The sequence below is a fragment of the Anolis sagrei genome, chromosome 2 (genome assembly GCF_037176765.1).
Source record: "Anolis sagrei isolate rAnoSag1 chromosome 2, rAnoSag1.mat, whole genome shotgun sequence".
Lineage (NCBI taxonomy): Eukaryota > Metazoa > Chordata > Lepidosauria > Squamata > Dactyloidae > Anolis > Anolis sagrei.
In genome coordinates, this window is record NC_090022.1 from 9,958,482 (window position 1) to 9,982,990 (window position 24,509).

At 45.6% G+C, this 24,509-nt stretch overlaps 2 protein-coding genes across 16 annotated transcripts in view; one reads left to right on the top strand and one right to left on the bottom strand.

Moving 5' to 3' along the window:
* LOC132765774 (zinc finger protein 850-like) overlaps positions 1-24,509 on the bottom strand; it is a 1,095,673-nt gene that overhangs the window by 379,162 nt on the left and 692,002 nt on the right. The window lies entirely within an intron of this gene.
* The window catches only part of LOC132766016 (zinc finger protein 208-like), a 151,722-nt gene that overhangs the window by 106,225 nt on the left and 20,988 nt on the right, over positions 1-24,509 (top strand). For 2 of the 15 annotated variants that reach the window (XM_067465099.1, XM_067465098.1), the window contains exons 3-6: positions 7,547-7,682; positions 10,891-10,961; positions 14,578-14,704; positions 15,706-18,122. In XM_067465099.1, the coding sequence (XP_067321200.1) occupies positions 7,547-7,682; positions 10,891-10,961; positions 14,578-14,704; positions 15,706-17,645 (2,274 nt within the window). In that variant the 3' untranslated portion in view covers positions 17,646-18,122. Of the gene's footprint in view, positions 1-981; positions 2,769-6,126; positions 6,398-6,744; positions 7,245-7,339; positions 7,425-7,546; positions 7,683-10,890; positions 10,962-14,577; positions 14,705-15,705; positions 18,123-21,753; positions 24,427-24,509 lie in introns of those variants that run through there. The other 13 variants (XM_067465106.1, XM_067465100.1, XM_067465102.1 and 10 more) reach the window with 12 other exon arrangements.

Sequence of the window (24,509 nt, forward strand, 5' to 3'; positions counted from 1 at the left end):
CTGGCTTTTTCATCCTGTATGCCCTTGGACGGCGTGGAAAGCCACTGTGTGCCTGAAGCCAAAAGGAGAAACGATGGGAGTTGTGTTGCAAAAGCTGACTTGCTCTTGATGTCTGCTGACTGGCTTCTTCCCAGTAACTTGGGCTCCCTGGAAATCTATTCAGAGCCATTGCCCAGATTGATTGGCTGGAGAGTGGAGCATCAAGAAGAACAAACATCCACTGGCTTCACGTACACAGGCGCTGCTATACGTCTTTTTATTGGACTCATGTTCAGCCTTGTTTTCCTCCCAGCCAGGCAGTCTAGCCTCCGCGTGTCTGCAGGCCAGGCTCTCTTTGTATGCTGCCTCTCCCAGCATGCAAACTGTCCCTAGCTTTAGTGATTAGCAAGATGGTGACCTGCAACATAATGTGTTCCATGTTCTGTGTTTGTGAATGATTGGGGCTCGGGGTTTTTGTTTACTAGATAACTGGAGGTTGGGGAACAGAAAGAAAAAGAAGGGAATGATTGTGGAATGGGTGGTAGCAAGGTAAATGTTTAGCTAGAGAAAAAGGGAAGGATTTGAATGTGAAGGGAAAAGGGAGAAGGAGACAGAATAAAAAACATGCTAGATGAGGAACAGGTATGCTCTGGAACATACGTTACTCAGATCTCCCTTAGAGGCTCCAAGCAGTCAAACTGTGTCAGTCCTTACTGCACAAGGGGTGGAGGGAGGACAGCATATATATCTTTAGAGTCCTTATCACTCACACTGAGGAATGTTTGTTTCTGTCCTTCTTCTTCACAGCAAATAACTGTAAGAAGAGCAATGTATATACCAAATGTAGGAAGCATTTTGGGCTCAATGGGGGCCTTCCTAGACACCAGCAAACCCACAGTGGAGATGGAGGTTCTGCCAGAGAAAGCCCCTGCAAATGCAATGTATATGAAAAGAAGCCACACCAGTGCCAAGAGTGTGGGAAACGTTTTGCTTACAGTTCAGCTTTGGTAAGCCACAAAAGACTCCACACAGGAGAGAAGCCGTACCAATGCCAGGAGTGTAGGAAATGTTTCGCTGACAGTTCAGCCTTTGTGAGGCACAAAAGACTCCACACAGGAGACAAGCAATACCAATGCCAGGAGTGTGGGAAATGTTTTGCTCAGAGTTCAACCTTGAAGAACCACAAAAGACTCCACACTGGAGAGAAGCCATACCAATGCCAGGAGTGTGGGAAATGTTTTACTCAGATTTCAAACTTGGTGAGCCACAAAAGATTCCATACAGGAGAGAAGCCATACCAATGCCAGGAGTGTGGTAAATGTTTTGCTCAGAGTTCAGCCTTGGTGATCCACAAAACAATCCACACAGGAGAGAAGCCATACCAATGCCAGCAGTGTGGGAAATGTTTTACTCAAAGTTCAACCTTGGCGAGCCACAAAACAATCCACACAGGAGAGAAGCCATACCAATGCCAGCAGTGTGGGAAATGTTTTACTCAAAGTTCAGCCTTGGTGAAGCACAAAAGAATCCACACAGGAGAAAAGCCATACCAGTGCCAGAAGTGTGGAAAATGTTTTGTCAACGGTTCAGCCTTGGTGGAGCACAAAACACTCCACACAGAAGAGAAGCCATACCAATGCCGGGAGTGTGGGAAATGTTTTGCTTACAATTCAGCCTTGGTGAGCCACAAAAGAGTCCACACAGGGGAGAAGGCGTACCAATGCCAGGAGTGTGGGAAATGTTTTGCTCAGAGTCCAGCCTTGGTGAGCCACAAAAGGCTCCACACAGGAGAGAAGCCATACCAATGCCAGCAGTGTGGAAAATGTTTTGCTCAGAGTTCACATTTGGTGAGCCACAAAAGACTCCACACAGGAGAGAAGCCATACCAATGCCAGGAGTGTGGGAAACATTTTGCTCAGAGTTCAGCCTTGGTGATCCACAAAACAATCCACACAGGAGAGAAGCCATACCAATGCCAGGAGTGTGGGAAATGTTTTGCTAGGAGTTCACACTTGGTGAGGCACAAAACACTCCACACAGGAGAGAAGCCGTACCAATGCCAGGAGTGTGGGAAATGTTTTACTCAGAGTTCGTATCTTGTGAGTCACCAGAGGATTCATAGAAGAGCAAAAACATCCAAAGAGCTGGGACAAAAGTAATGAAATGAATTGCAACAGGGAAATTTCAGGTTTGGACATTCTGGTCCTGTAGAGTATACAGGTAGGTAAAAGGTAAAAATGAAGTGACTGGACTGACCTTGAAGGAGCTGGGGGTGGTGACGGCCGACAGGGAGCTCTGGCGTGGGCTGGTCCATGAGGTCACGAAGAGTCGGAGACTGAACGAATGAACAACAACAACAACAGACTATACATTCCATATTTTCCGATGAACATGTGTGATTCCTTTGGCTTCAAGTAGTACTTGGCTTGACTTTGGATGCATTTCTTAGACAATTCCCATTCTTGGTTTTGAACTCTGTTCAGGTGTTTTGCTTTGTTTAGCTTGGGACTGTTTTGGCGAACTCTTGCTTCCCTGGTCACGGGCATCACCATGAGACTGGACTGGCTTTCCTGTGTTTATCCTTTGTGGGTAAACATCCAATTTCAAACAGGACCATTTGAGAAGTTCTCCCTAAGATCTGGTAGAGTCCACTTTCTTGGCCTTTGAATTCCTAAGTTGAGGTCCTCTTCTCTGGAGCAGCAGAAAGCAAGCTCTTTGTGACAATCCTCATGAGAGTTAAATACGATTGAGATGTCACTTATTTTTAAAATAAACCATATGTAACTCCATCAGTTGTTCCTCTGGGCTTAGTTTCCACCTCCTTTACCACCTTGGTTGCAAATTTCCAGTTTGTGAGTGTTGTCTTTCAGGTGGGATTCCAGAATTGAACACATTGCTTCTTTTGAGGCCCAGCCAAAGGAAACGATGCTTATACGGTTATTTCCTTTGATGTGCAAATCATATCCAGTGAAGAAAGGGGCCAGGAAGGCAGTTTCATCTTGTCTCCTACACTGTGCTTATAATATAATATAATATAATATAATATAATATAATATAATATAATATATTGTATATACCTATAATATTGATAATATTATAATGTGGTACAATATAATATTGCTAATAATAATATATTATAATTATATATTTTATATTACATGTAATATTACTAATAATATTACAGTATAATGTTATAGTACAATGTAGTATATAATGTTAATATTGTGCTATGTTAATAATATAATATGTTATATTTTCATTTTACTTGTAAGCTGCTTCTGGGACGAGTCTCCGAGATGGGCCTTGGACGTACGGCTTTGTCGTGGCTCCGGTCCTTCCTGGAGGGTCGATCCCAGATGGTGAAGCTGGGTGACACCTGCTCGGACCCCTGGCCTTTGACCTGTGGGGTCCCGCAAGGCTCCATTCTGTCTCCCATGCTTTTTAACATCTACATGAAACTGCTGGGAGAGGTCATCCGGAGTTTTGGAGTTGGGTGCCATCTATGCAGATGACACACAACTCTACTACTCTTTTCCACCGAATTCCAAGGAAGCCCCTTGAGTGCTAGACGAGTGCCTGACCGCTGTGGCTGTCTGGATGAGGACAAACAAGCTGAAGATTAATCCCGACAAGACAGAGGTCCTCCTGGTCGATCGTAAGCCAGACCGGAGTATAGGGTGGCAACCTGTGCTGGATGGAGTTGTACTCCCCCTGAAATCACAGGTCTGCAGTTTGGGGGTCCTCCTGGATTCTTCACTTACATTTGAGGATCAGGCGTCGGTGGTGGCTGGGAGGGCCTTTGCACAATTAAGACTCGTGTGCCAACTGCCTCGGGAAGGCGGATCTGGCCAGGGTGGTCCACGCCTTAGTCACCTCTAGACTGGATTACTGCAATGCACTCTACGTGGGGCTGCCCTTGAAAACGGCCCGGAAATTTAAGATGATCCAACGTTGTTAACTGGGGCTCCTTACAGGGAGCGGTCAACCCTCCTGTTCAAGGAGCTCCACTGGCTGCCATTAATTTACTGGACCCAATTTAAGGTGCAGGTTCTTACCTACAAAGCCCTGAACAATTTGGGACCTGCCTACCTGTGTGACCGCATCTCTGTATACGAACCCACACGATCTCTTCATTCATCTGGAGAGGCCCTGCTCTCAATTCCGCCAGCATCGCAGGCGCGGTTGGTGGGGACGAGAGAGAGGGCCTTTTGGGGGTGGCCCCTTGACTCTGGAACTCACTCCCTAAGGACATCAGGCAGGCCCCAATCCTGGCAGTCTTTAGGAGGAGCTTGAAGACGTGGTTGTTCCAGTGTGCCTTCCCGGAATAATGATCCCATAGCGCTTTGCCCCTCCAAAGCACTTTATATGCTTAGGTCTGCTCATATGTCTTTCCACGAATGCCACTATCACCTTTTCGTCCATGCCTCAGCACTATTTCCAATTTTAATTTTTACATTTGGCCTTCCCACAATTTTAATTGTATGTTGTCTTATTGATAATGTTATATGTTTATCGTCTATGTTTTATTTTAATTGTTTGTATTGTTGTGATTATTGCTTGTATTGTTGTGTTTGGGCTCGGCCTCATGTAAGCCGCACCAAGTCCCTTGGGGAGATGGAAGCGGGGTACAAATAAAGTGGTATTATTATTAGGTTCTTGTGGGTTTTTTCGGGCTATAGGGCCATGTTCTAGAGGCATTTCTCCTGACGTTTCGCCTGCATCTATGGCAGGCATCCTCAGAGGTAGTGAGGTCTGTTGAAACTAGGAAAATGGGTTTATATATCTGTGGAATGACCAGGGTGGGACAAAGAACTCTTGTCTGTTGGAGGGAGGTGTGAATGTTTCAACTGATCACCTTCATTAGCATTTGAAGGCCTGGCTGAGCCTGGAAAAATCTTTTGTTGAGAGGTGTTAAGCTGTGCCTGGTTGTTTCCTCTCTGCTGTTTTGCTGTTGTAATTTTAGAGTTTTTTTAATACTGGTAGCCAGATTTTGTTCATTTTCATGGTCTCTTCCTTTCTGTTGAAATTGTCCACATGCTTGTGGATTTCAATGGCTTCTCTGTGTTGTCTGACATGGTGGTTGTGAGAGTAGGCTTGGGCAATCCATGGTTCTAAATGGTTCTAAAGTACTTACAAAACTAAAGTTCTGGTGGTGAAAATTTCAGAACTCTAACAAAACTCTCAAAATTTCATAATAAATGGCAGTTCCTAATTGGTTCTGTCATTAAAATCACAAATAATGAAATAATAATTAAATTTTGAAAGTTTTGTTAGAGTTCTGAAATTTTCACCACCAGAACTTTAGTTTTGTAAGTACTTTAGAACCATTTAGAACCATGGATTGCCCAAGCCTATGTGAGAGTGGTCCAGCATTTCTGTGTTCCCAAATAATATGCTGTGTCCAGGCTGGTTCCTCAGGTGCTCTGCTATGGCTGACTTCTCTGGTTGAAGTAGTCTGCAGTGCCTTTCATGTTACTTGATTCGTGTTTGGGCATTGCTGCGTTTTTTGGTCCCTCTGTAGACTTGTCCACAGCTGCATGGTATACGGTAGACTGCTGCAGAGGTGAGAGGATCCCTCTTGTCCTTTGCTGAACGAAGCATTTGTTGGACTTTCTTGGTGGGTCTGTAGATAGTGTGTATGTTGTGTTTCCTCATCAGCTTCCCTCTGCGGTCAGTGGTTCCCTTGATGTATGGCAGGAACACTTTTCCTCTGGGTGGATCTTCGTCTTTACTCTCGTGGCTTGTTCTTGGTCTTGCAGGCCCTATAGCCCGAAAAAACCCACAAGAACCTAGTGATTCCAGCCATGAAAGCCTTCGACAATACATTGGTATTATTATTATTATTCTCTCTCTTGGACTGACTACCTTTAATGTTCCCTGGGCAGCAAAGGTTTGACAGGGAAATAATATATCTGACTACCCTATGAATACAGAATTGTTCTTCCATGACTCTCTCTCTGCCTTCATCTTCAGTCCTTTGGTTGCAGGGCTTTGGAGAGAGGCTCTTTCCCCCTCCTTCCAGTGTCACTCTGGGCAAGGAAGGGTTAAGGGGAGGGAGTGTGGTTCCCAGAGAGGCAGGAAGGAAGTGGGCCTCCTTAGACCCGCCTTTCCTGTCCCTCTAGGAACCACACTCTCTCCTCTTAACCCTTCCTTGCTTGGCAGGGAGAGGGGAGTTGGCTCTGTCAGCCTCTCCTTCCTCCTCTTCATCTTCCTCCTCCTCTTCTTCTTAGCCTGTCTCTCTCCTCCTCCTCCTCCTCCTCTTCCTCCTCTTCTTAGCCTATCTCTCTTCTCTTCCTCCTTCTCTTCCTCCTTCTGGTGACCCTTCTTCCCATTCCTTCTCCAAAGGGCTGAAGAGGGGCTGAAGCCCAACACACCTGGAGGGAGGGCCGAAGTAGGCCTAGGCCTGCCCTCACCTGGGGTTGGTAGTCATCTGCTTCTCCCACTGGGGGATCCTTGGGAGGAGAGAGAGAGAGGGGGGCAGGCAGAGAGAGAGAGGCCCAGGGCTTTCCCCTTCCAACCCACTCACCGGCCTCTTTTCCCCCTTAAGTTTCTATTACCCATTTCAAAGGAAAAGATGTTTTTCACACAAAGGAAAAAGGAGAACGTAGAAGGGGAGGAGGAGGGAGGCAGAGCCCCCATCAGGATATTAGGACTATATAAATAAAGGGAGAAAAGGGATGGAGCGGGGAAGAGAAGCCATAGATTCACTCTCCAAGAAAGAAAGCCTCCCAAAGCCTGTTGTCTAATTCTGCCTTTCGTTCACAGAGGAAATGTGATTGTTGGCTGAGAATTTTGGAGTTGAGCCAGGACGAGAATTTTAGAGAGAAGAGCCAGGAAGAGCATCTCGGACCCACTTGGCTTCTTCATCAAAGAGTGGTTCCAGCATGGAGAGACCCAACTCACCTGGACCTGAAGCAGCACCTGGGAGCAGTGGAGCATCCTGGGGAAAAATAACACATAACTTCCTGAGTGTGGATCTTTATAACTCAGACACACAGATCCAGCGCTTCAGGCATTCCTCCTTCCGAGAGGGCGAGGGACCCAGGGAGGTTTGCAGCCGCCTCCACGATCTCTGCCGCCAGTGGCTGAAGCCAGAGCAACACACCAAGGCGGAGATGATGGACCTGGAGCAGTTCCTGAGCATCCTGCCCCCAAAGATGGGGAGCTGGGTCCGAGAGTGTGGGGCAGAGACCTCTTCCCAGGCGGTGGCCCTGGCGGAAGGCTTCCTCCTGAGTCGGGAAGAGGACATGAAGCAGGAAGAACAGGTGAGAGCATTGCCTCTTGGCTTCACTCACCTTGGGACTGATGGAGAGATCAAACCTACAACCTGCCTTCCTTCCAAGATGGGACCGATGTGAGGGAGAAGTCAGACCCTGCTGCCTTGGCTTCTTTTCCCACCTGCTCTGCCCCTCCTGCTCTCACCTCCGTATCCAGCGTACGCATGGGTACTGCTCTACTCCAATTTGAAAATGATGTGAATGCAGAATGCAGTTTCTGTACATTTGGGGGAAAAATCCTTTTCTAATCATTCTCTATTCTACTTATGGATTTCTCTGTCTTCTTTCAGGCCCAAAATAACTGCATAGAAGTCCAGCCTGATGTCTCTGCATCAGAGGAATCTCACTCAGGCCCCACACAAAGCCTCCAGAAGAAGGAGTTCAAGCAGGAAGGAGAGGAAGGAGATGGACCTACAGCTTTGGAGGGTGAGAAGGAACCCTTCTGGGACTGTTGGTGTTCTAGGCCGGTGTAAATTCCCCTTCAGGGGATTGTAGCACATCCACATTTGGTTTGAGCTAGAGAAGGTGGACATGCAGGATCATTTGGCCTTGAGATGAGGATACAGGTGTGGAATGGATCAAAAGTGGGGAAACCAATGTCAATATTGTACAGAGATAGGAAAAGCTGAGCTCATGAATCAAGTTAAAGTTATAATGGAGATTGTAGTATGGATAGAGTTCATAGAACTAAGCTAAATGGGTGGATGATATAGAAGGGAGGAAGAGGTTGGGGAAATGTCATAGATGAATGACGAGTATGGAATAAATATACAAAATCTACTCATATGTTGTTGTTCATATGAGTAGATTTTGTATATTTATTCCATACTCATATAATGTATAATGTATAATAATAATAATAATCTATATATATAAATTTGTTAGGGGCATCCAACGAGGAAACAAAACTCAAAACCCCCCCAACGAAACTTAACCAAAATTCCCATGCCCATAACACAACCCACAAGGTACAAACATATCTACTCAAAATGAAAAACAACACAACAACACACTCACAAAACGGCAAAACAACAAAACTCAAAAATCCCCCAACGAAACTTAACGAAACTTCTCATGCGCATAACACAACCCACAAGGTACAAACATATCTACTCAAAATGAAAAACAACACAACAACACACTCACAAAACGGCAAAACAACAAAACTTAAAAATCCCCCAACGAAACTTAACCAAAATTCCCATGCTCATAACACAATCCACAAGGTACAAACATATCTACTCAAAATGAAAAGCAACACAACAACACACTCAAAACGGCAAAAAAACAAAACTCAAAACCCCCCCATGAAACTTAACCAAAATTCCCATGCCCATAACACAACCCACAAGGTACAAACATATCTACTCAAAATGAAAAACAACACAACAACACACTCACAAAACGGCAAAACAACAAAACTCAAAAATCCCCCAACGAAACTTAACCAAAATTCCCATGCCCATAACACAACCCACAAGGTACAAACATATCTACTCAAAATGAAAAACAACACAACAACACACTCACAAAACGGCAAAACAACAAAACTCAAAAATCCCCCAACGAAACTTAACCAAAATTCCCATGCCCATAACACAACCCACAAGGTACAAACATATCTACTCAAAATGAAAAACAACTCACTCCAAGCCCCGTCGCGCCGCTTCCCACACACACACACACACCCTGCCGCACACACACACACAACCCCACACTCCATCAATCCCTCCGCCGCCGCACGCACACACGCAACCCCACTCCCCCCGCCGCCGCACACACACGCAACCCCACGCTCCATCACTCCCCCCGCCGCCGCATGCACACACGCAACCCCACTCCCCCCGCCGCCGCACACACACACGCAACCCCACGCTCCATCACTCCCCCCGCCGCTGCACACACACACGCAACCCCACGCTCCATCACTCCCCCACCCCAATCTTACCTCCTTTTACTTCACGCCACCTCCAAACCCCACCCTGCCCCTTCCCGCCCTGTCAAAATCTAGGAAAGACAGGAAGGAAGGAAAGAAGGAAGAAAGAGAAAGGGAGGTAAAGAAAAAGGGGGAAGGAAGGAAAGTTAGAGAAAGAAGGAAGAAGAAAAGGAAAGGAAAGATGGAAGGAAAGAAAAGAGAGACAGCAGAAAAGAAAGAAAAAGGGGGAAGGAAGGAAAGAGATAGAGAAAGAAGAGGAGAAGGAAAGATGGGAAGGAAGGAAGGAAGGAGGGAAAGAAGGAGAGAAAGAGGGAAGATTGGCCACAGCAACACGTGGCGGGTAAAGGTTGTTATTTCTATTATTATTATGATGCTATTATTATTCCTCTGAGACCCTTTTAGGGGGAATGGGAGAGGTGTCAGGTCCCGGAGGCAATGCATTGCATTATTGTTATTGTTATGATGGTGGTGAAATAAAAGGAAATAAAAAGTGAAAGAAGGAAGCAAACAGGGAGGGAAGAAAGGCAAAGGAAGAAAGGGGGAGGAAATGAAGGAAAGAGAGAAGGATGAAACCAAGTAGTGAAAGAAGGAAAGAAAGAAAGAGGTAGAGAAGGAAGAAAGGAGAGAAAGGGGGAGGAAAAGGGGGAAGGAATAGGTAGGTACCTCTCTTTCATAATAGTCCAGATATCTACCTCAACTTTGATAAGTTTTACTATAGGCCACAGCAACGCGTGGCAGGGCACAGCTAGTAATAATAATAATCGTATACCATGTGCCTGCAACAAAGAACTGGTTGGAGCACAAGCCAGAAAAAGTTACACAGAATGAACACGACAAGCTACTCTGGGACTTCCGGATTCAGACTGACAGAGTTTTGGAGCACAATACTCCTGACCTCACAATCGTGTTAAAAAACAAAGTATGGATCGTCTATGTTGCAATCCCAGGTGATAGCAGGATTGCAGAGAAACAACAGGAAAAGCTGACATGATATGAGGATTTAAAGGTCAAACTGCAAAGACTCTGGCACAAGCCAGTCAAGGTGGTCCCAGTGGTGATCGGCACACTGGGTGCAGTGCCTAAGGACCTTGGCCTGCACGTAAACACAATCGGCGCTGACAAAATTACCATCTGCCAGCTGCAGAAGGCCACCTTACTGAGCCGATACATCACACAGTCCTTGACACTTGGGAAGGGTCCGACGTGGGATCCAATTCAACAGCCAGCAGAGTGATCTTTTCTGCTGTGGACTCCTCTTGTTGCGTTTCAAATAATAATAATAGTAATAATAATAATAATAATAATAATAATAATAGTTTTAAAAAGATGAGTATATGGGTATCCATTTAGGTGCAAAATGTGTAATTTCAGTGTGATTTTCAGTTTTCTTTCTGGTAATGCTTCTACATTTGCATACTGTTAAATAGGACTGAAAAATCAGCCCTTCAATATTTTCAAAGAATATAGTCAATTGCAATACCAAGCCCAGGACCAGTTTTAATCCAACCTACTCACAGCACTGGTTGAGATAAAAAGTCCTAATCTCCAAAATGTTACCTATTCCTGGGCTGGAGAATGCTCCTGGGTTCATAGGGTCATGTCCTCATAGATTTCTTTATAGGACAGTAATTCTCTCGTCTGAGACATATTTATGTGACCAGCTTTCCACCCCTTGCTCTCTCTCTCTCTCTCTCCCAGGGACTGGAATGATGTTATGGCTGAATCCACAGTCGAGTCTTCCCTTTTGTGACGGAGTGGAAGTGAATCGGGTAAGTGGAAGGTTTCCTGGGAGAGGAGGAAGGAAGCTGCCTGGGGGTCATTGGTCCCAGGCTCAGTCATCAAACATCTCTTGAAACAGAAAGGATTGAATGGGAATTTGGAGTGGTCCAGCATTTCTGTGTTCTCAAATAATATGCTGTGTCCAGGCTGGTTCATCGGGTGCTCTGCTATGGCTGACTTCTCTGGTTGACGTAGTCTGCCGTGCCTTTCATGTTCCTTGATTCATGTTTGGGCGCTGCATTTGGTGGTCCCTATGTAGACTTGTCCACAGCTGCATGGTATACGGTAGACTCCTGCAGAAGCGAGAGGATCCCTCTTGTCCTTTGCTGAACGAAGCATTTGTTGGATTTTCTTCGTGGGTCTCTAGATAGTATGTTGTGTTTCCTCATCAGCTTTCCTATGCGGTCGGTGGTTCCCTTGATGTATGGCAAGCACACTTTTCCTTTGGATGGATCTTCGTCTTTATTCTCGTGGCTTCTCGGTCTTGCAGCTCTTCTGATGTCTGAGGTGGAGTCTCCATTGGCCTGTAGAGCCCAGTTTATTTTATTTATTTATTTATTTCTCGCACTTCTACCCCGCCCTTCTCAACCCCCGAGGGGGGACTCAGGGCGGCTTACAAAAAGGCACAATTTGATGCCGGCACAACAAGGTAAAAAATAAAACATATAAACAATAATTAAAACCATTAAAACAATCCATTATACATCACAATCCCTAAAAACAATCTAGTGCTCAACGTTTATCAGCTCAGAGTCCATAAATTCAAATTCCACATTATCCAATCCATCAATTCTAGTCATCGCTTGTGCCTTATCTATCCGCCAGATTACTCAAAGGCCTGGTCCCAAATCCATGTTTTTAATTTCCTTCTAAAGAAGAGGAGGGATGTTGATGACCCAATTTCCCCAGGGAGTGAGTTCCACAGGTGAGGGGCCACCACCAAGAAGGCCCTGCTCCTTGTCCCCGCCAACCTCATTTGTGATAGAGGTGGGGCCGAGAGCAGTGCCTCCCCAGAAGATCTTAAACTCCGAGGCAGGACGTAGAAGGAGATGCGTTTGGACAGATAGGCTAGGCCAGAACCGTATAGGGTTTTGTAGGTCAAAACCAGCACCTTGAATTGTGCTCGGAACTGAACTGGCAGCCAGTGGAGCTGACATAACAGAGGGGTGGTATGCTCCCTGTATGATGCTCCGGTGAGTAATCTAGCTGCCGTCCGCTGGACTAATTGAAGTTTCCGAACAGTCTTCAAAGGCAACCCCATGTAGAGTGTGTTACAGTAATCTCTTCGGGATGTAACGAGAGCGTGGACCACTGTGGCCAGGTCAGACTTCCCAAGGTACTGGCGCAACTGGTGCACAAGTTTTAATTGTGCAAAAGCTCTCCCGGCCACCGCCGAGACCTGGGGTTCCAGGCTCAGCGATGAGTCCAGGATCACTCCCAGGCTGCGAACCTGTGTCTTCAGGGGGAGTGTAACCCCGTCTAACACAGGCTGTATCCCTATGCCCTGTTCGGCCTTACGACTGACCAGTAGGACCTCTGTCTTGTCTGGATTCAGTTTCAGTTTGTTAGCTCTCATCCAGTCCGACACAGCAGCCAAGCACCGGTTCAAGGTTTGGACAGCCTCCTTGGTGACAGGTGAGAAGGAGTGACAGATTTGGACATCATCTGCGTAGAGATAACACCTCAATCCAAAACTCCGGATGATCTCTTCCAGCGGCTTTATGTTGATGTTAAACAAAATCGGGGACAGAATTGAGTCCTGTGGGACTCCACACAACAACGGTTGTGGGGCCGAACAGGTGTCACCCAGTAACACCTTCTGAGACCGTCCTTCAAGAAAGGACTGGAGCCACTGCAAGGTAGTACCCCCAAGTCCCATATCTGCGAAGCGTCCCAGAAGGATACCGTGGTCGACGGTATCGAAGGCCGCTGAGAAGTCCAGCAGAACTAGCAGGGACACACTCCCCCTGTCGAGCTCCTGGCGAAGATCATCTACCAAGGCGACCAAGGCTGTCTCAGTTCCATGTCCCGGTCTAAAGCCAGACTGTGCCAGATCTAGATAATCAGTGTCTACCAGAAATCCCTGGAGTTGTGCTGCCACCACACGTTCCAGGACTTTGCCCAAGCAGGGGAGATTGGAAATTGGCCAAAAGTTGTCTAATTGAGTGGGGTCCAGTGATGGCTTTTTCAACAGCGGTTTTATGATAGCTTGTTTTAAGCTCGCTGGAAACTTTCCCTCCTGTAAGAAGGCATTAACCACCACCTTAGGTGGTTGAGTTCATCCTGGAGGAGGTGGGGTTCGCAGATTATTTTTGCACGGTCTGCCAAGGCTTTAATGGTTTTTCTTTTTTGACTTGGGTGATTGTTGAAGTTTTTATGTAGATATCTATCTGTGTGTGTGGGTTTTCTGTAAACGGTGTGACCCAATTGTTGATCTGGTTTGCGGATGACTAGGACATCTAGAAAAGGCAGTCTTCCTTCATTTTCTTTTTCCATGATGAACTGGATGTTTGGGTGGATGCTGTTAAGATGGTCCAGGAACCTGTTGAGTTCTTCTTCTCCATGGCTCCAAATAGTGAAGGTGTCATCCACATATCTGAATCATATAGTGCGCTTTTTTGTTACTGTTTCCAGGGCTTGTTTTTCAAAGTGCTCCATGTAGAAATTAGCTATGACCGGGCTGAGAGGGCTCCCCATAGCTACTCCATCTTTCTGTTTGTAGAACTCATTGTCCCACTGAAAGTAGCTGGTGGTGAGGCAATAGTGAAACAGAGCTGTGAGGTCTTCTGGGAACGTCTGGTTGATTAGTGCAATGGTGTGTGCTACCGGGACCATGGTAAATAGAGACACCACATCGAAGCTGATGAGTTTGTTGTTGGTATTTAGCTTGAGATTGCTGATTTTTTCTATGAAGTGGGCCGAGTCCTTGATGTAGTGTGTACCAACATGTCAGACTACACAGAGAAGCCATTGAAATCCACAAGCATGTGGACAATTTCAACAGAAAGGAGAAAACCATGAAAATGAACAAAATCTGGCTACCAGTATTGAAAAACTCTAAAATTAGAACAGCACAACAACGGAGAGAAAACAAACAAGGACATCTAATCGCCTCTCTACAAAAGATTGCTCCAGGCACTGCCAGGCAATCAAATGCTAATCAAGGTGGTAAGATGAAACATTCACACCTAGCTCCAGCAGACAAGAGTCGTTTGTCCCACCCTGGTCATTCCACAGAAATATAAACCCTTTTTCCTAGATCCAACAGACCTCACTATCTCTGAGGATGCTTGCCTTAGAGATGCAGGCGAAATGTCAGGAGAGAATGCCTCTAGAACATGTCCGTATAGCCCAAAAAAACCTACAACAACCCCGTGATTCCGGCCATGAAAGCCTTCGACAATAAATTGAGAAATGGTTCTTAATTGTGATCAACCGGATGTCTCTACAAAGCTTAAACTGTGGCACGGAGGCCTTAGCCCTTTCCCTTTCCAAAAAAAAAACAAACAAACCCAACAGGAATGTAAACCTGCTTTAAAGAGTATCTTGTAATTAGTTTTCTTATTTTCCCTGATGTGAGAAGGAAATGTGTTCTTTTCCCCCCAGGGCCCAATCGCCTTTGAGGAGGTGGCTGTGCATTTCTCCCCGGAGGAGTGGGCTCTCCTGAGTCCTGATCAGAAAGCCTTGCACGGGCAGATCATGGAGGAGATTCACGGGATGGTGGACTCTCTTGGTAAGGCTCCCTCACTCGTGGGGATTTCTATTTCAAAATGCAGTATTATCCTAAATCATCACCCCAGATCAGTCACACTATCGCTCTCTCTCTCTATCTCTGTGAGTGTGTGTGAGAGAGATTGGGAGGGGAGGGGGTTGGGAAGCAGATTTCCAATAAGTCACCCAGCAAAGCTCTCCTGACTTCAGGCCCACATTTCCAGCCCCCTGCTTTTGCATCCTGTGTGCCCTTGGACTGCTTGGAAAGCCACTGCATGCCTGAAGCCAAAAGGAGTCTGGAAAACAATGGGAAAGAGTTGTGTTGCAAAAGCTGACTTGCTCTGGATGTCTGCTGACAGGCTTCTTCCCAGTAACTCGGGCTCCCTGGAAATCTATTAAGACCCATCGCCCAGATTGATTGGCGGGAGAGTGGAGCATCAAGAAGAACAAACATCCGCTGGCTTCACGTACACAGACGCTGCTATACGTCTTTGTATTGGGCTCATGTTCAGCCTTGTTTTCCTCCCAGCCAGGCAGTCTAGCCTCCACGTGTCTGCAGGCCAGGCTCTCTTTGTACACTGCCTCTCCCAGCATGCAAACTGTCCCTAGCCTCAGTGATGAGCAAGATGGTGACCTGCAACATAATGTGTCCTATGTTCTGTGCTTGTGAATGATTGGGGCTCGGGGTTTTTGTTTACTAGAGAACTGGAGGTTGGGGAACAGAAAGGAAAAGAAGGGAATGATTGTGGAATGGGTGGTAGCAAGGTAAAGGTTTAGCTGGAGAAAAAGGGAAGGATTTGAATGTGAAGGGAAAAGGGAGAAGGAGACAGAATAAAAAACATGCTAGATGAGGAACAGGTATGCTCTGGAACATACGTTACTCAGCTCTCCCTTAGAGGCTCCAGGCAGTCAAACAGTGTCAGTCCTTACTGCACAAGGGGTGGAGGGAGGACAGCGTTTATATCTTTAGAGTCCTTATCACTCACACTGAGGAATGATTGTTTCTGTCCTTCTTCTTCACAGCAGATGACTGGAAGAAGAGCAATGTATATACCAAATGCAGGAAGTATTTTGGGCTCAATGGGGACCTTCCTAGACACCAGAAAACCCACAGTGAAGATGGAGGTTCTGCCAGAGAAAGGCCGTACAAATGCAATGTATATGGAGAGAAGCCACACCAGTGCCAAGAGTTTGGGAGATGTTTTGCTCAAAGTTCAAACTTGGTGAGCTACAAAACACTCCACACAGGAGAGAAGCAATATCAATGCCAGGAGTGTGGGAAATGTTTTACTCGCAGTTCGGCCTTGGTGACCCACAAGAGACTCCACACAGGAGAGAAGCCATACCAATGCCAGGAGTGTGGGAAATGTTTTGCTCAGAGTTCACACTTGGTAACCCACAAGAGACTCCATACAGGCGAGAAGCCATACAAATGCAATGAATGTGGGAAATGCTTTGCTTCCAGTTCAGGCTTGGTAAGCCACAATAGACTCCACACAGGAGAGAAGCAATACCAATGCCAAGAGTGTGGGAAATGTTTTGCTGACAGTTCAGCCTTTGTGAGGCATAAAAGACTCCACAAAGGAGTGAAGCCATACCAATGCCAGGAGTGTGGAAAATGTTTTACTCAGAGTTCAGGCTTGATGAGCCACAAAAGAATCCATACAGGAGAGAAGCCACACCAATGCCAGGAGTGTGGGAAATGTTTTGCTCAGAGTTCAGGTTTGGTGAGCCACAATAGACTCCACACAGGAGAGAAACCATTCCAATGCCAGGAGTGTGGGAAATGTTTTGCTCAAAGTTCATCCTTGGTGAGCCACAATAGACTCCACACAGGAGAGAAGCCATACCAATGCCAAGAGTGTGGGAAATGTTTTGCTGACAGTTCAACCTTGGTGAGCCACAAAAGACTCCACACAGGAGAGAAGCCCTACCAATGCCAGGAGTGTGGGAAATGTTTTGCTGACAGTTCAGGCTTGGTGTACCATAAAAGACTCCACACAGGAGAGAAGCCATACCAATGCCAGCAGTGTGGGAAATGTTTTACTCAGAGTTCAGTCTTGATGAGCCACAAACGAATCCATACAGGAGAGAAGCCACACCAATGCCAGGAGTGTGGGAAATGTTTTGCCAAGAGTTCAGGCTTGGTGAGCCACAATAGACTCCACACAGGAGAAAAACCATACCAATGCCAGGAGTGTGGAAAATGTTTTGCTCAGAGTTCATCCTTGGTGAGCCACAATAGACTCCACACAGGAGAGAAGCCATACCAATGCCAGGAGTGTGGGAAATGTTTTGCTGACAGCTCAGCCTTGGTGAGGCACAGAAGACTTCACACAGGTGAGAAACCGTACCAATGCCAGGAGTGTGGAAAATGTTTTGCTAGGAGTTCACACTTGCTGAAGCACAAAACACTCCACAAAGGAGAGAAGCCATACCAATGCCAGCAATGTGGGAAATGTTTGGCTTCCAGTTCAGGCTTGTTGAGGCACAATAGAGTCCACACAGGAGAGATGCAATATCAATGCCAAGAATGTGGGAAATGTTTTGTTTACAGTTCAGACTTGGTGAGGCACAAAAGACTCCACACAGGAGAGAAGCCATACCAATGTCAAGAATGTGGGAAACGTTTTAGAGACAGTTCTGCCTTGGTGAACCACAAAAGACTCCACACAGGAGAGAAGCCATACCAATGCCAGGAATGTGGGAAATGTTTTGCTTACAGTTCAGACTTAGTGAGGCACAGGAGACTCCACACAGGAGAGAAGCCTTTCCAATGCCAGGAGTGTGGGAAATGGTTTTCTTGCAGTTCACACTTGGGGAGGCACAAAAAACTGCACACAGGAGAGAAGCCATACCAATGCCAGGAGTGTGGGAAATGCTTTGCTAGGAGATCAAATTTGGTGAGCCACCAGGAAATTCACAGAAGAGAAAAATCATCCAAAGAGCTGGGACAAAAGTAAAAATAATGAATTGCAACAGGGAAATAGCAAGGTTGGGCATGCTGGCCCTGTAGACTATACATTCAACATTTTCTGATGAACATGTGATTCCCTTGGCTTAACGTAGTACTTGGCTTGACTTTGGGCTCATTTCTTAGAAAATTCCCATTCTTGGTTTCGAACTCTGTTCTGGTTTTTTGCTTTGCTTGACTTGGGACTGTTGTGGAGAAGTCTTTTGCTTCTCTGGTCACGGGCATCACCGCGGGACTGGACTGGCTTTCCTCTGTTTATCCTTTGTGGGTAAACATCCGATTTCAAACAGGACCATTTGAGAAGTTCTCCCTAAATCTGGTAGAGTCCACTTTCTTGGCCTTTAATCCCTAAGTTGAGGTCCTCTTCTCTGGAGCAGCAGAAAGCAAGCTCTTTGTGACAATCCTTCTGAGGGTTAAATACGATTGTCATGTCACTTATTTTTAAGATAAACCATATGTAACTCCATCGGTTGTTCCTCTGGGCTTAGTTTTCACCTCCTTTACCACCTTGGTTGCAAATTATGTTATTATAATTATATATTTTATATTACATGTAATATTACTAATAATATTACAGTATAATGTTATAGTACAATGTAATATATAATGTTAATATTGTGCTATGTTAATAATATAATATGTTATATTTTCATTTTACTTGTAAGCTGCTCAGAGTCCCCTTCGGGATGAGAAGGGCGGCAAAGAAATGTCGCAAATAAATAAATAAATAAATAAATATCTCTGGCTAGAAATTACCCTGCTCCTGGCACACACACTTTTAATCCAGTTTAAATTGAAAAACACGAATCTCATTCTTATTTTAGAATTAACAATGTTATATTTATGCGTAAACTGCTTTGAGTCCCCCCAGGGGTGAGTAAGGCGGTATATAAATACTGTAAATAAATTATATATATATATATATATATATATATATATATATATAAAATAGTCTATGCAAATTTGATCTATTTTGTCCCTAGATCTTATATTAAGGGAATAATAGCTTTCCATTGAACTGCACAGGATATATATAGTGCTTCATAGTGTCGAACAGAAAAACGGCCTGCCTCAGGGAAGTGTGCTCGCTCCATCAATGTTCAACATTTACACAAATGGCCAGCCCCTGCCAGAAGGGACAGAGAGTTTCATCTATACTGATGATCGTGCCATTACCGCTCAATCAGGGAGCTTTGAGATGGTTGAACAGAAGCTCTCCGAAGCTCTAGGTGCTCTTACTGCCTATTACAGGGAAAACCAACGGATCCCTAATCCATCTAAAACACAGACATGTGCCTTTCGGCTTAAGAACAGACAAGCATCCCAAGCTCTGAGGATTATTACCGGGGAAGGAATCCCACTGGAGCATGGCAGCGCACCCAAATACCTGGGAGTCACTCTGGACCGTGCTCTGACCTACAAGAAGCACTGCCTGAACATCAAGCAAAAAGTGGGTGCTAGAAACAATATCATACGAAAGCTGACTAGCACAACCTGGGGATCACAACCTGACACAGTGAAGACATCTGTCCTTGCTCTATGCTACTCTGCTGAGTATGCATGCCCAGTGTGGAACACATCTCACCACACTAAAACAGTAGATGTGGCTCTTAATGAAACATGCCGCATTATCATGGGGTGTCTGTGCCTTACACCACTGGAGAAATTGCACTGCTTAGCCGGTATTGCACCACCTGACATCCGCCGGGAAGTAGCAGCCAATAGTGAAAGGACCAAGGCAGAGACATCCTCAACTCATCCCTTGTTTGGGTATCAGCCAGCATGTCAACGACTTAAGTCAAGAAATAGTTTTCTAAGAGACTAGGACTGGGAACAATGGCTTCAAACTACAAGAAAGGAGATTCCATCCGAACATGAGGAAGAACTTCCTGACTGTGAGAGCCGTTCAGCAGTGGAACTCTCTGCCCCGGAGTGTGGTGGAGGCTCCTTCTTTGGAAGCATTTAAACAGGGGCTGGATGGCCATCTGTCAGGGGTGATTTGAATGCAATATTCCTCCTTCTTGGCAGGGGGTTGGACTGGATGGCCCATGAGGTCTCCTCCAACTCTTTGATTCTATGATTCTATGTCTCTGCCTTGGTCCTTTCACTATTGGCTGGTACTTCCCAGTGGATGTCAAGTGGTGCAATACCGGCTAACAGTAACAGTAGCAGGTTATCAGGTGTGATATTGTTGCGGGGTATATTTTGCTTTAGCATGTCAAAATCAGTTGGTGAGTGTATGTTAATTGAATATACAAAGCCCAAGAAGCTAGCTGAGCCTGGGAGTTTTGGCAACAGTTACATTTTTAGGCTTTAGCTGTGCAGGAACTTTGCAGAGACAGATTTGCTTCTGGGTTGCGGGAAGAAGGTCTCCCTCATTGACACTTGAGGACCACTTTAATTCTCTCTCTTGGACTGACTGATTACCTTTAATGTTTAGTGGGGCTGGGCAACAAAGGTTTGACAGGGAAATAATATATCTGACTATCCTATGAGTACAGAATTTTTCCTCCATGACTCTCTCTCTGCCTTAATCTTGAGTCCTTTAGTTCCAGGGCTTTGGAGAGATGCTCTTTTCCCCTCCTTCCAGTGCATTGCTGGGCAAGGAAGGGTTAAGGGCAGGAAGTGTGGTTCCCAGAGAGGCAGGAAGGAAGTGGGCCTCCCCAGACCCGCCTTTCCTTTCCCTCTAGGAACCAAACTCCCTCCCCTTAACCCTTCCTTGCCCTGCTGGGAGAGGGGAGTTTGTCCTGTCTGCCTCTCCCTCCTCCTCCTCCTCCTCCTCCTCCTCCTCCTCCTCCTCTTGTCCTATCTCTTTCCCAGTAATAGTATGAAAGCAACACAGACTGGAACACAGATATAGAAGGAATGTAAGAGTTCGTTAGTGGTAAAACCCTAACCCGAACCCTTACCCTAAAACTTACTCTAACCCTAACCCTTTCCCTAAAACTACCCTAACCCTTACCCAAACCCTTACCCTAAGTCTTACCCTAACCCGAACCCTTTCCCTAAAACTTACCCTAATCCTAACCCTAACCCAAACCCTTACCCTAATCCTAACCCGAACCCTAAGTCTTACCCTAACCCTAACCCTTTCCCTAAAACTTACCCTAATTCTAACCCGAACCCAAACCCTTACCCTAAGTCTTACCCTAACCCTTACCCTAAAACTTACCCTAATCCTAACCCGAACCCTAAATCTTACCCTAAATCTTACTCTAACCCGAACCCTTTCCCTAAAACTTACCCTAATCCTAACCCGAGCCCAAACCCTTACCCTAAATCTTACTCTAACCCGAACCCTTTCCCTAAAACTTACCCTAATCCTAACCCGAACCCTTACCCTAAAACTTACCCTAACCTAAACTCTACCCTAACCCTTTCCCTAAACCTTATCCTAACCCTTCTCTCCTTTCTATCCTTCCACCAAACTACAAAGTATATTCCTGCCCTTACGTTCTGCTCTCCCTTTCCCTTATTCACAACCGCTGTTGTGGAATGTGCGTAACACTCTGAGCTTTCGGACCCAGCTATCATAGGTAAAGGTAAAGGTTTTCCCCTGACATTAAGTCCAATCGTGTCCGACTCTGGGGCATGGTGCTCATCTCCATTTCTAAGCCGAAGAGCCGGTGTTGTCCGTAGACACCTCCAAGGTCATGTGGCCAGCATGACTGCATGGACTGCTGGAGCGGTACGTATTGATCTATTCACATTTGCATGTTTTTGAACTGCTAGGTTGGGAGAAGCTGGGGCTGACAGCGGGAAATGTTTTAGAGAGAGTTCTGCCTTGGTGAACCACAAAAGACTCCACACAGGAGAGAAGCCATACCAATGCCAGGAATGTGGGAAATGTTTTGCTTACAGTTCAGACTTGGTGAGGCACAGGAGACTCCACACAGGAGAGAAGCCTTTCCAATGCAAGGAGTGTGGGAAATGTTTTGCTTGCAATTCACACTTGAGGAGGCACAAAAAACTCCACACAGGAGAGAAGCCATACCAATGCCAGGAGCGTGGGAAATGTTTTGCTAGATCAAATTTGGTGAGTCACCAGAAAATTCACAGAAGAGAAAAACCATCCAAAGAGCTGGGACAAAAGTAAAAATAAAATGAATTGCCACAGGGAAATTGCAAGGTTGGGCATGCTGGCCCTGTAGACTATACATTCAACATTTTCTGCGGAAGGTTGCTCACCGGAGCGACGTACAAGGAACACACAACTCCTTTGTTACACCAACTCCACTGGCTACCGATCAGCTTCTAGGTACAATTCAAAGTGCTGGTTTCAACCTTTAAAGCCTTAAACGGTTCTGGCCCAGACTACCTGTCCGAACGTATCTCCTGTCACGAAGCATCACAAAGTTTAACATCTTCAGGAGAGGCCCTGCTCTCGATCCCACCACTATCACAAACACAGTTGATGGGGACGAGAGACAGGGCCTTCTCAGCAGTGGCCCCCCACCTATGGAACGCCTTCCCTAGAGATATGAGATTGGCCGCCTCCCTCTTGTCTTTTAGAAGGAAAATCAAGACCTGGTTATGGGACCAAGCGTTTGATCAGTGAGCAGCAAGTGGAAGAAGATCACACAACTTATGGCAATGAATTGACCCGGACTGGTTTTTGGATTCCGGTTTTAATGGATGTGTCTTAATTAATTGTTTTAATTTTTAATATTGTGATTGTACTGTGGTTGTTTTTATGATGCTAGTATCGTATGATACTGAGTCCCCCTTCGGAGGGAGAAGGGTGGGGTACGAATATAGGAAATAAAATAATAATAAAATAAATAATAAAGCTCACACTGCTCCCCGGAATCGAACCTGCGACCTTTCGGTCAACAAGCTCAGCAGCTCAGTGCTTTAACCCACTGTACTACTGGGGTTCCCCAGCTATTATACTGTCACCTATTTTCCCCTTCATCTCCTTCTTCCTTTCCTTCCGGTGAGTCTTCTTCCCATTCCTTCTCCAAAGGGCCGAAGAGGGGCTGAAGCCCAACACATCTGGAGGGAGGGCCAAAGTGGGCCCAGGAGTCATCCTTCTGTCACACACCAACACACTCACAGGTTGGCCTTCTAACACACTCAGTGTGTGTGTGTGTGTGTCTGCAGTTATAAAATATCTAAATCAGAAGGCTTGCAACAATTTCTATTCTAATTGAAGAGAGCTGCTATTCAATTATTCAAGAGATAATGTACCTATGTACTCTTAATACCATAACACTCCCTGCTGTGCTCATCTTCCTTTGGTTCTTTATAAATTCAATGAAGAGTTTCCATTCTTCCTGAAGTTTCTGTAGATTTGTTTGTCTGCAGTTAAAATTAATGTGTCCATTTTAGCTATTTCAGAACCTTATGTAATCCAATGTTTTGTTGTTTCCATAATTTTGCGTATTCAGTTCCTGTTTCTGTTGTCATATAAAGAAAGATTCTTTCTCGGAGTTTCAATGTCTGTTTGTCTCATAATCCCAGCAGAAAATGTTCTGGGAATTTGTGCTCTAGTCCGGTTTCCATGTCTCTGTGGATTTTTATCAAGAACTTTTTAGCTTTTGGACAAATTCACCAAAATTGTTAGAAAGTTCCAGTTACTTGTTTGCATTCCCAACATATGTTGGATCTCTTAAAAGCTCTTTCACAGTTTTTCAGGAGTTTTTGTTTTTTTTGTTGTGTCAGGAGCAAGTTGCTTCTGGTGTGAGAGAATTGGCCGTCTGCAAGGACATTGCCCAGGGAACGCCTTTATTTTTGTTTTTATCATCCTTGTGGGAGGCTTCTCTCATGTCCCCGCATGAAGAGCTGGAGCTGATAGAGGGAGCTCATCCGCCTCTCCCCGGATTCGAACGTGCGACCTGTCGGTCTTCAGTCCTGCCGGCACAGGGGTTTAACCCACTGCGCCACCGGGGGCTCCTTTTCAGGAGTGATGTGCCATCTATATAGAATTTTGTTAAAATGTTTTTGATGGTGTGACTCCTGGTAAGTTTTAGTCATTTATTTTCCGGTGTTGTTCCCATTCTTCTTGACTTCTTCTGCCTTTCTTTCACAGAGTAAAGGTGATTTTTGGCTGAGAATTTTGGAGTCGAGCCTGTTGAGGGATTTCTTTCCCTTGAGAGAAGAGGGAGGAAAGGCATCTGGGATACGGTTGGGTTCTTCATCAAAGAGTGGCTCCAACATGGAGAGACCCAACTCACCTGGACCTGAAGCAGGCAAGCCCCCCCGGGAGCAGTGGGGAATCCTGGAAAGGACTCATCTTGTTGTGTTTCAAATAATAATAATAATAATAATCTTTTAAGAAAGATGAGTATATAGATATCCACATTCAGGGGCAAAATGTGTAATTTCAGTGTGATTTGCAGTTTTCTTTCTGACAATACTTCTACATTTGCATACAGTTGTGTGGGACTGAAAAATAAGCCATTCAATATCTTCCCAGGTGAGACCCGGAGCTAAGATGAACCTGAAACTGAGCTGGAAGACGAAGGGACAACAAAGAATAATTGTAGTCAATTGCAATACCAAGCCCAGGACTAGTTTCAGTCCAACCTACTCACAGCACTGGTTGAGATAAAAAGTCTCATCTCCAAAATGTTACCTATTCCTGGGCTGGAGAATGCGCCTGGGTTCATAGGGTCATTTATAGGGCTGTAATTCTGTCCTCTGAGACATGTTTATGTGATCAGTTCTCCACCCCTTGCTCTCTCTCTCTCTCTCTCCCAGGGACTGGAATGATGTTGCCAAATCCTCAATCATTTCTTCCCCTTTGTGATGGAGTGGAAGTGGATCAGGTAAGCAGAAGGATTTCTGGGAGAGGAGGACTGGAGCTGCCTGGGGATCATTTATTCCAGGCTCAATCATCAAACATCTGTTG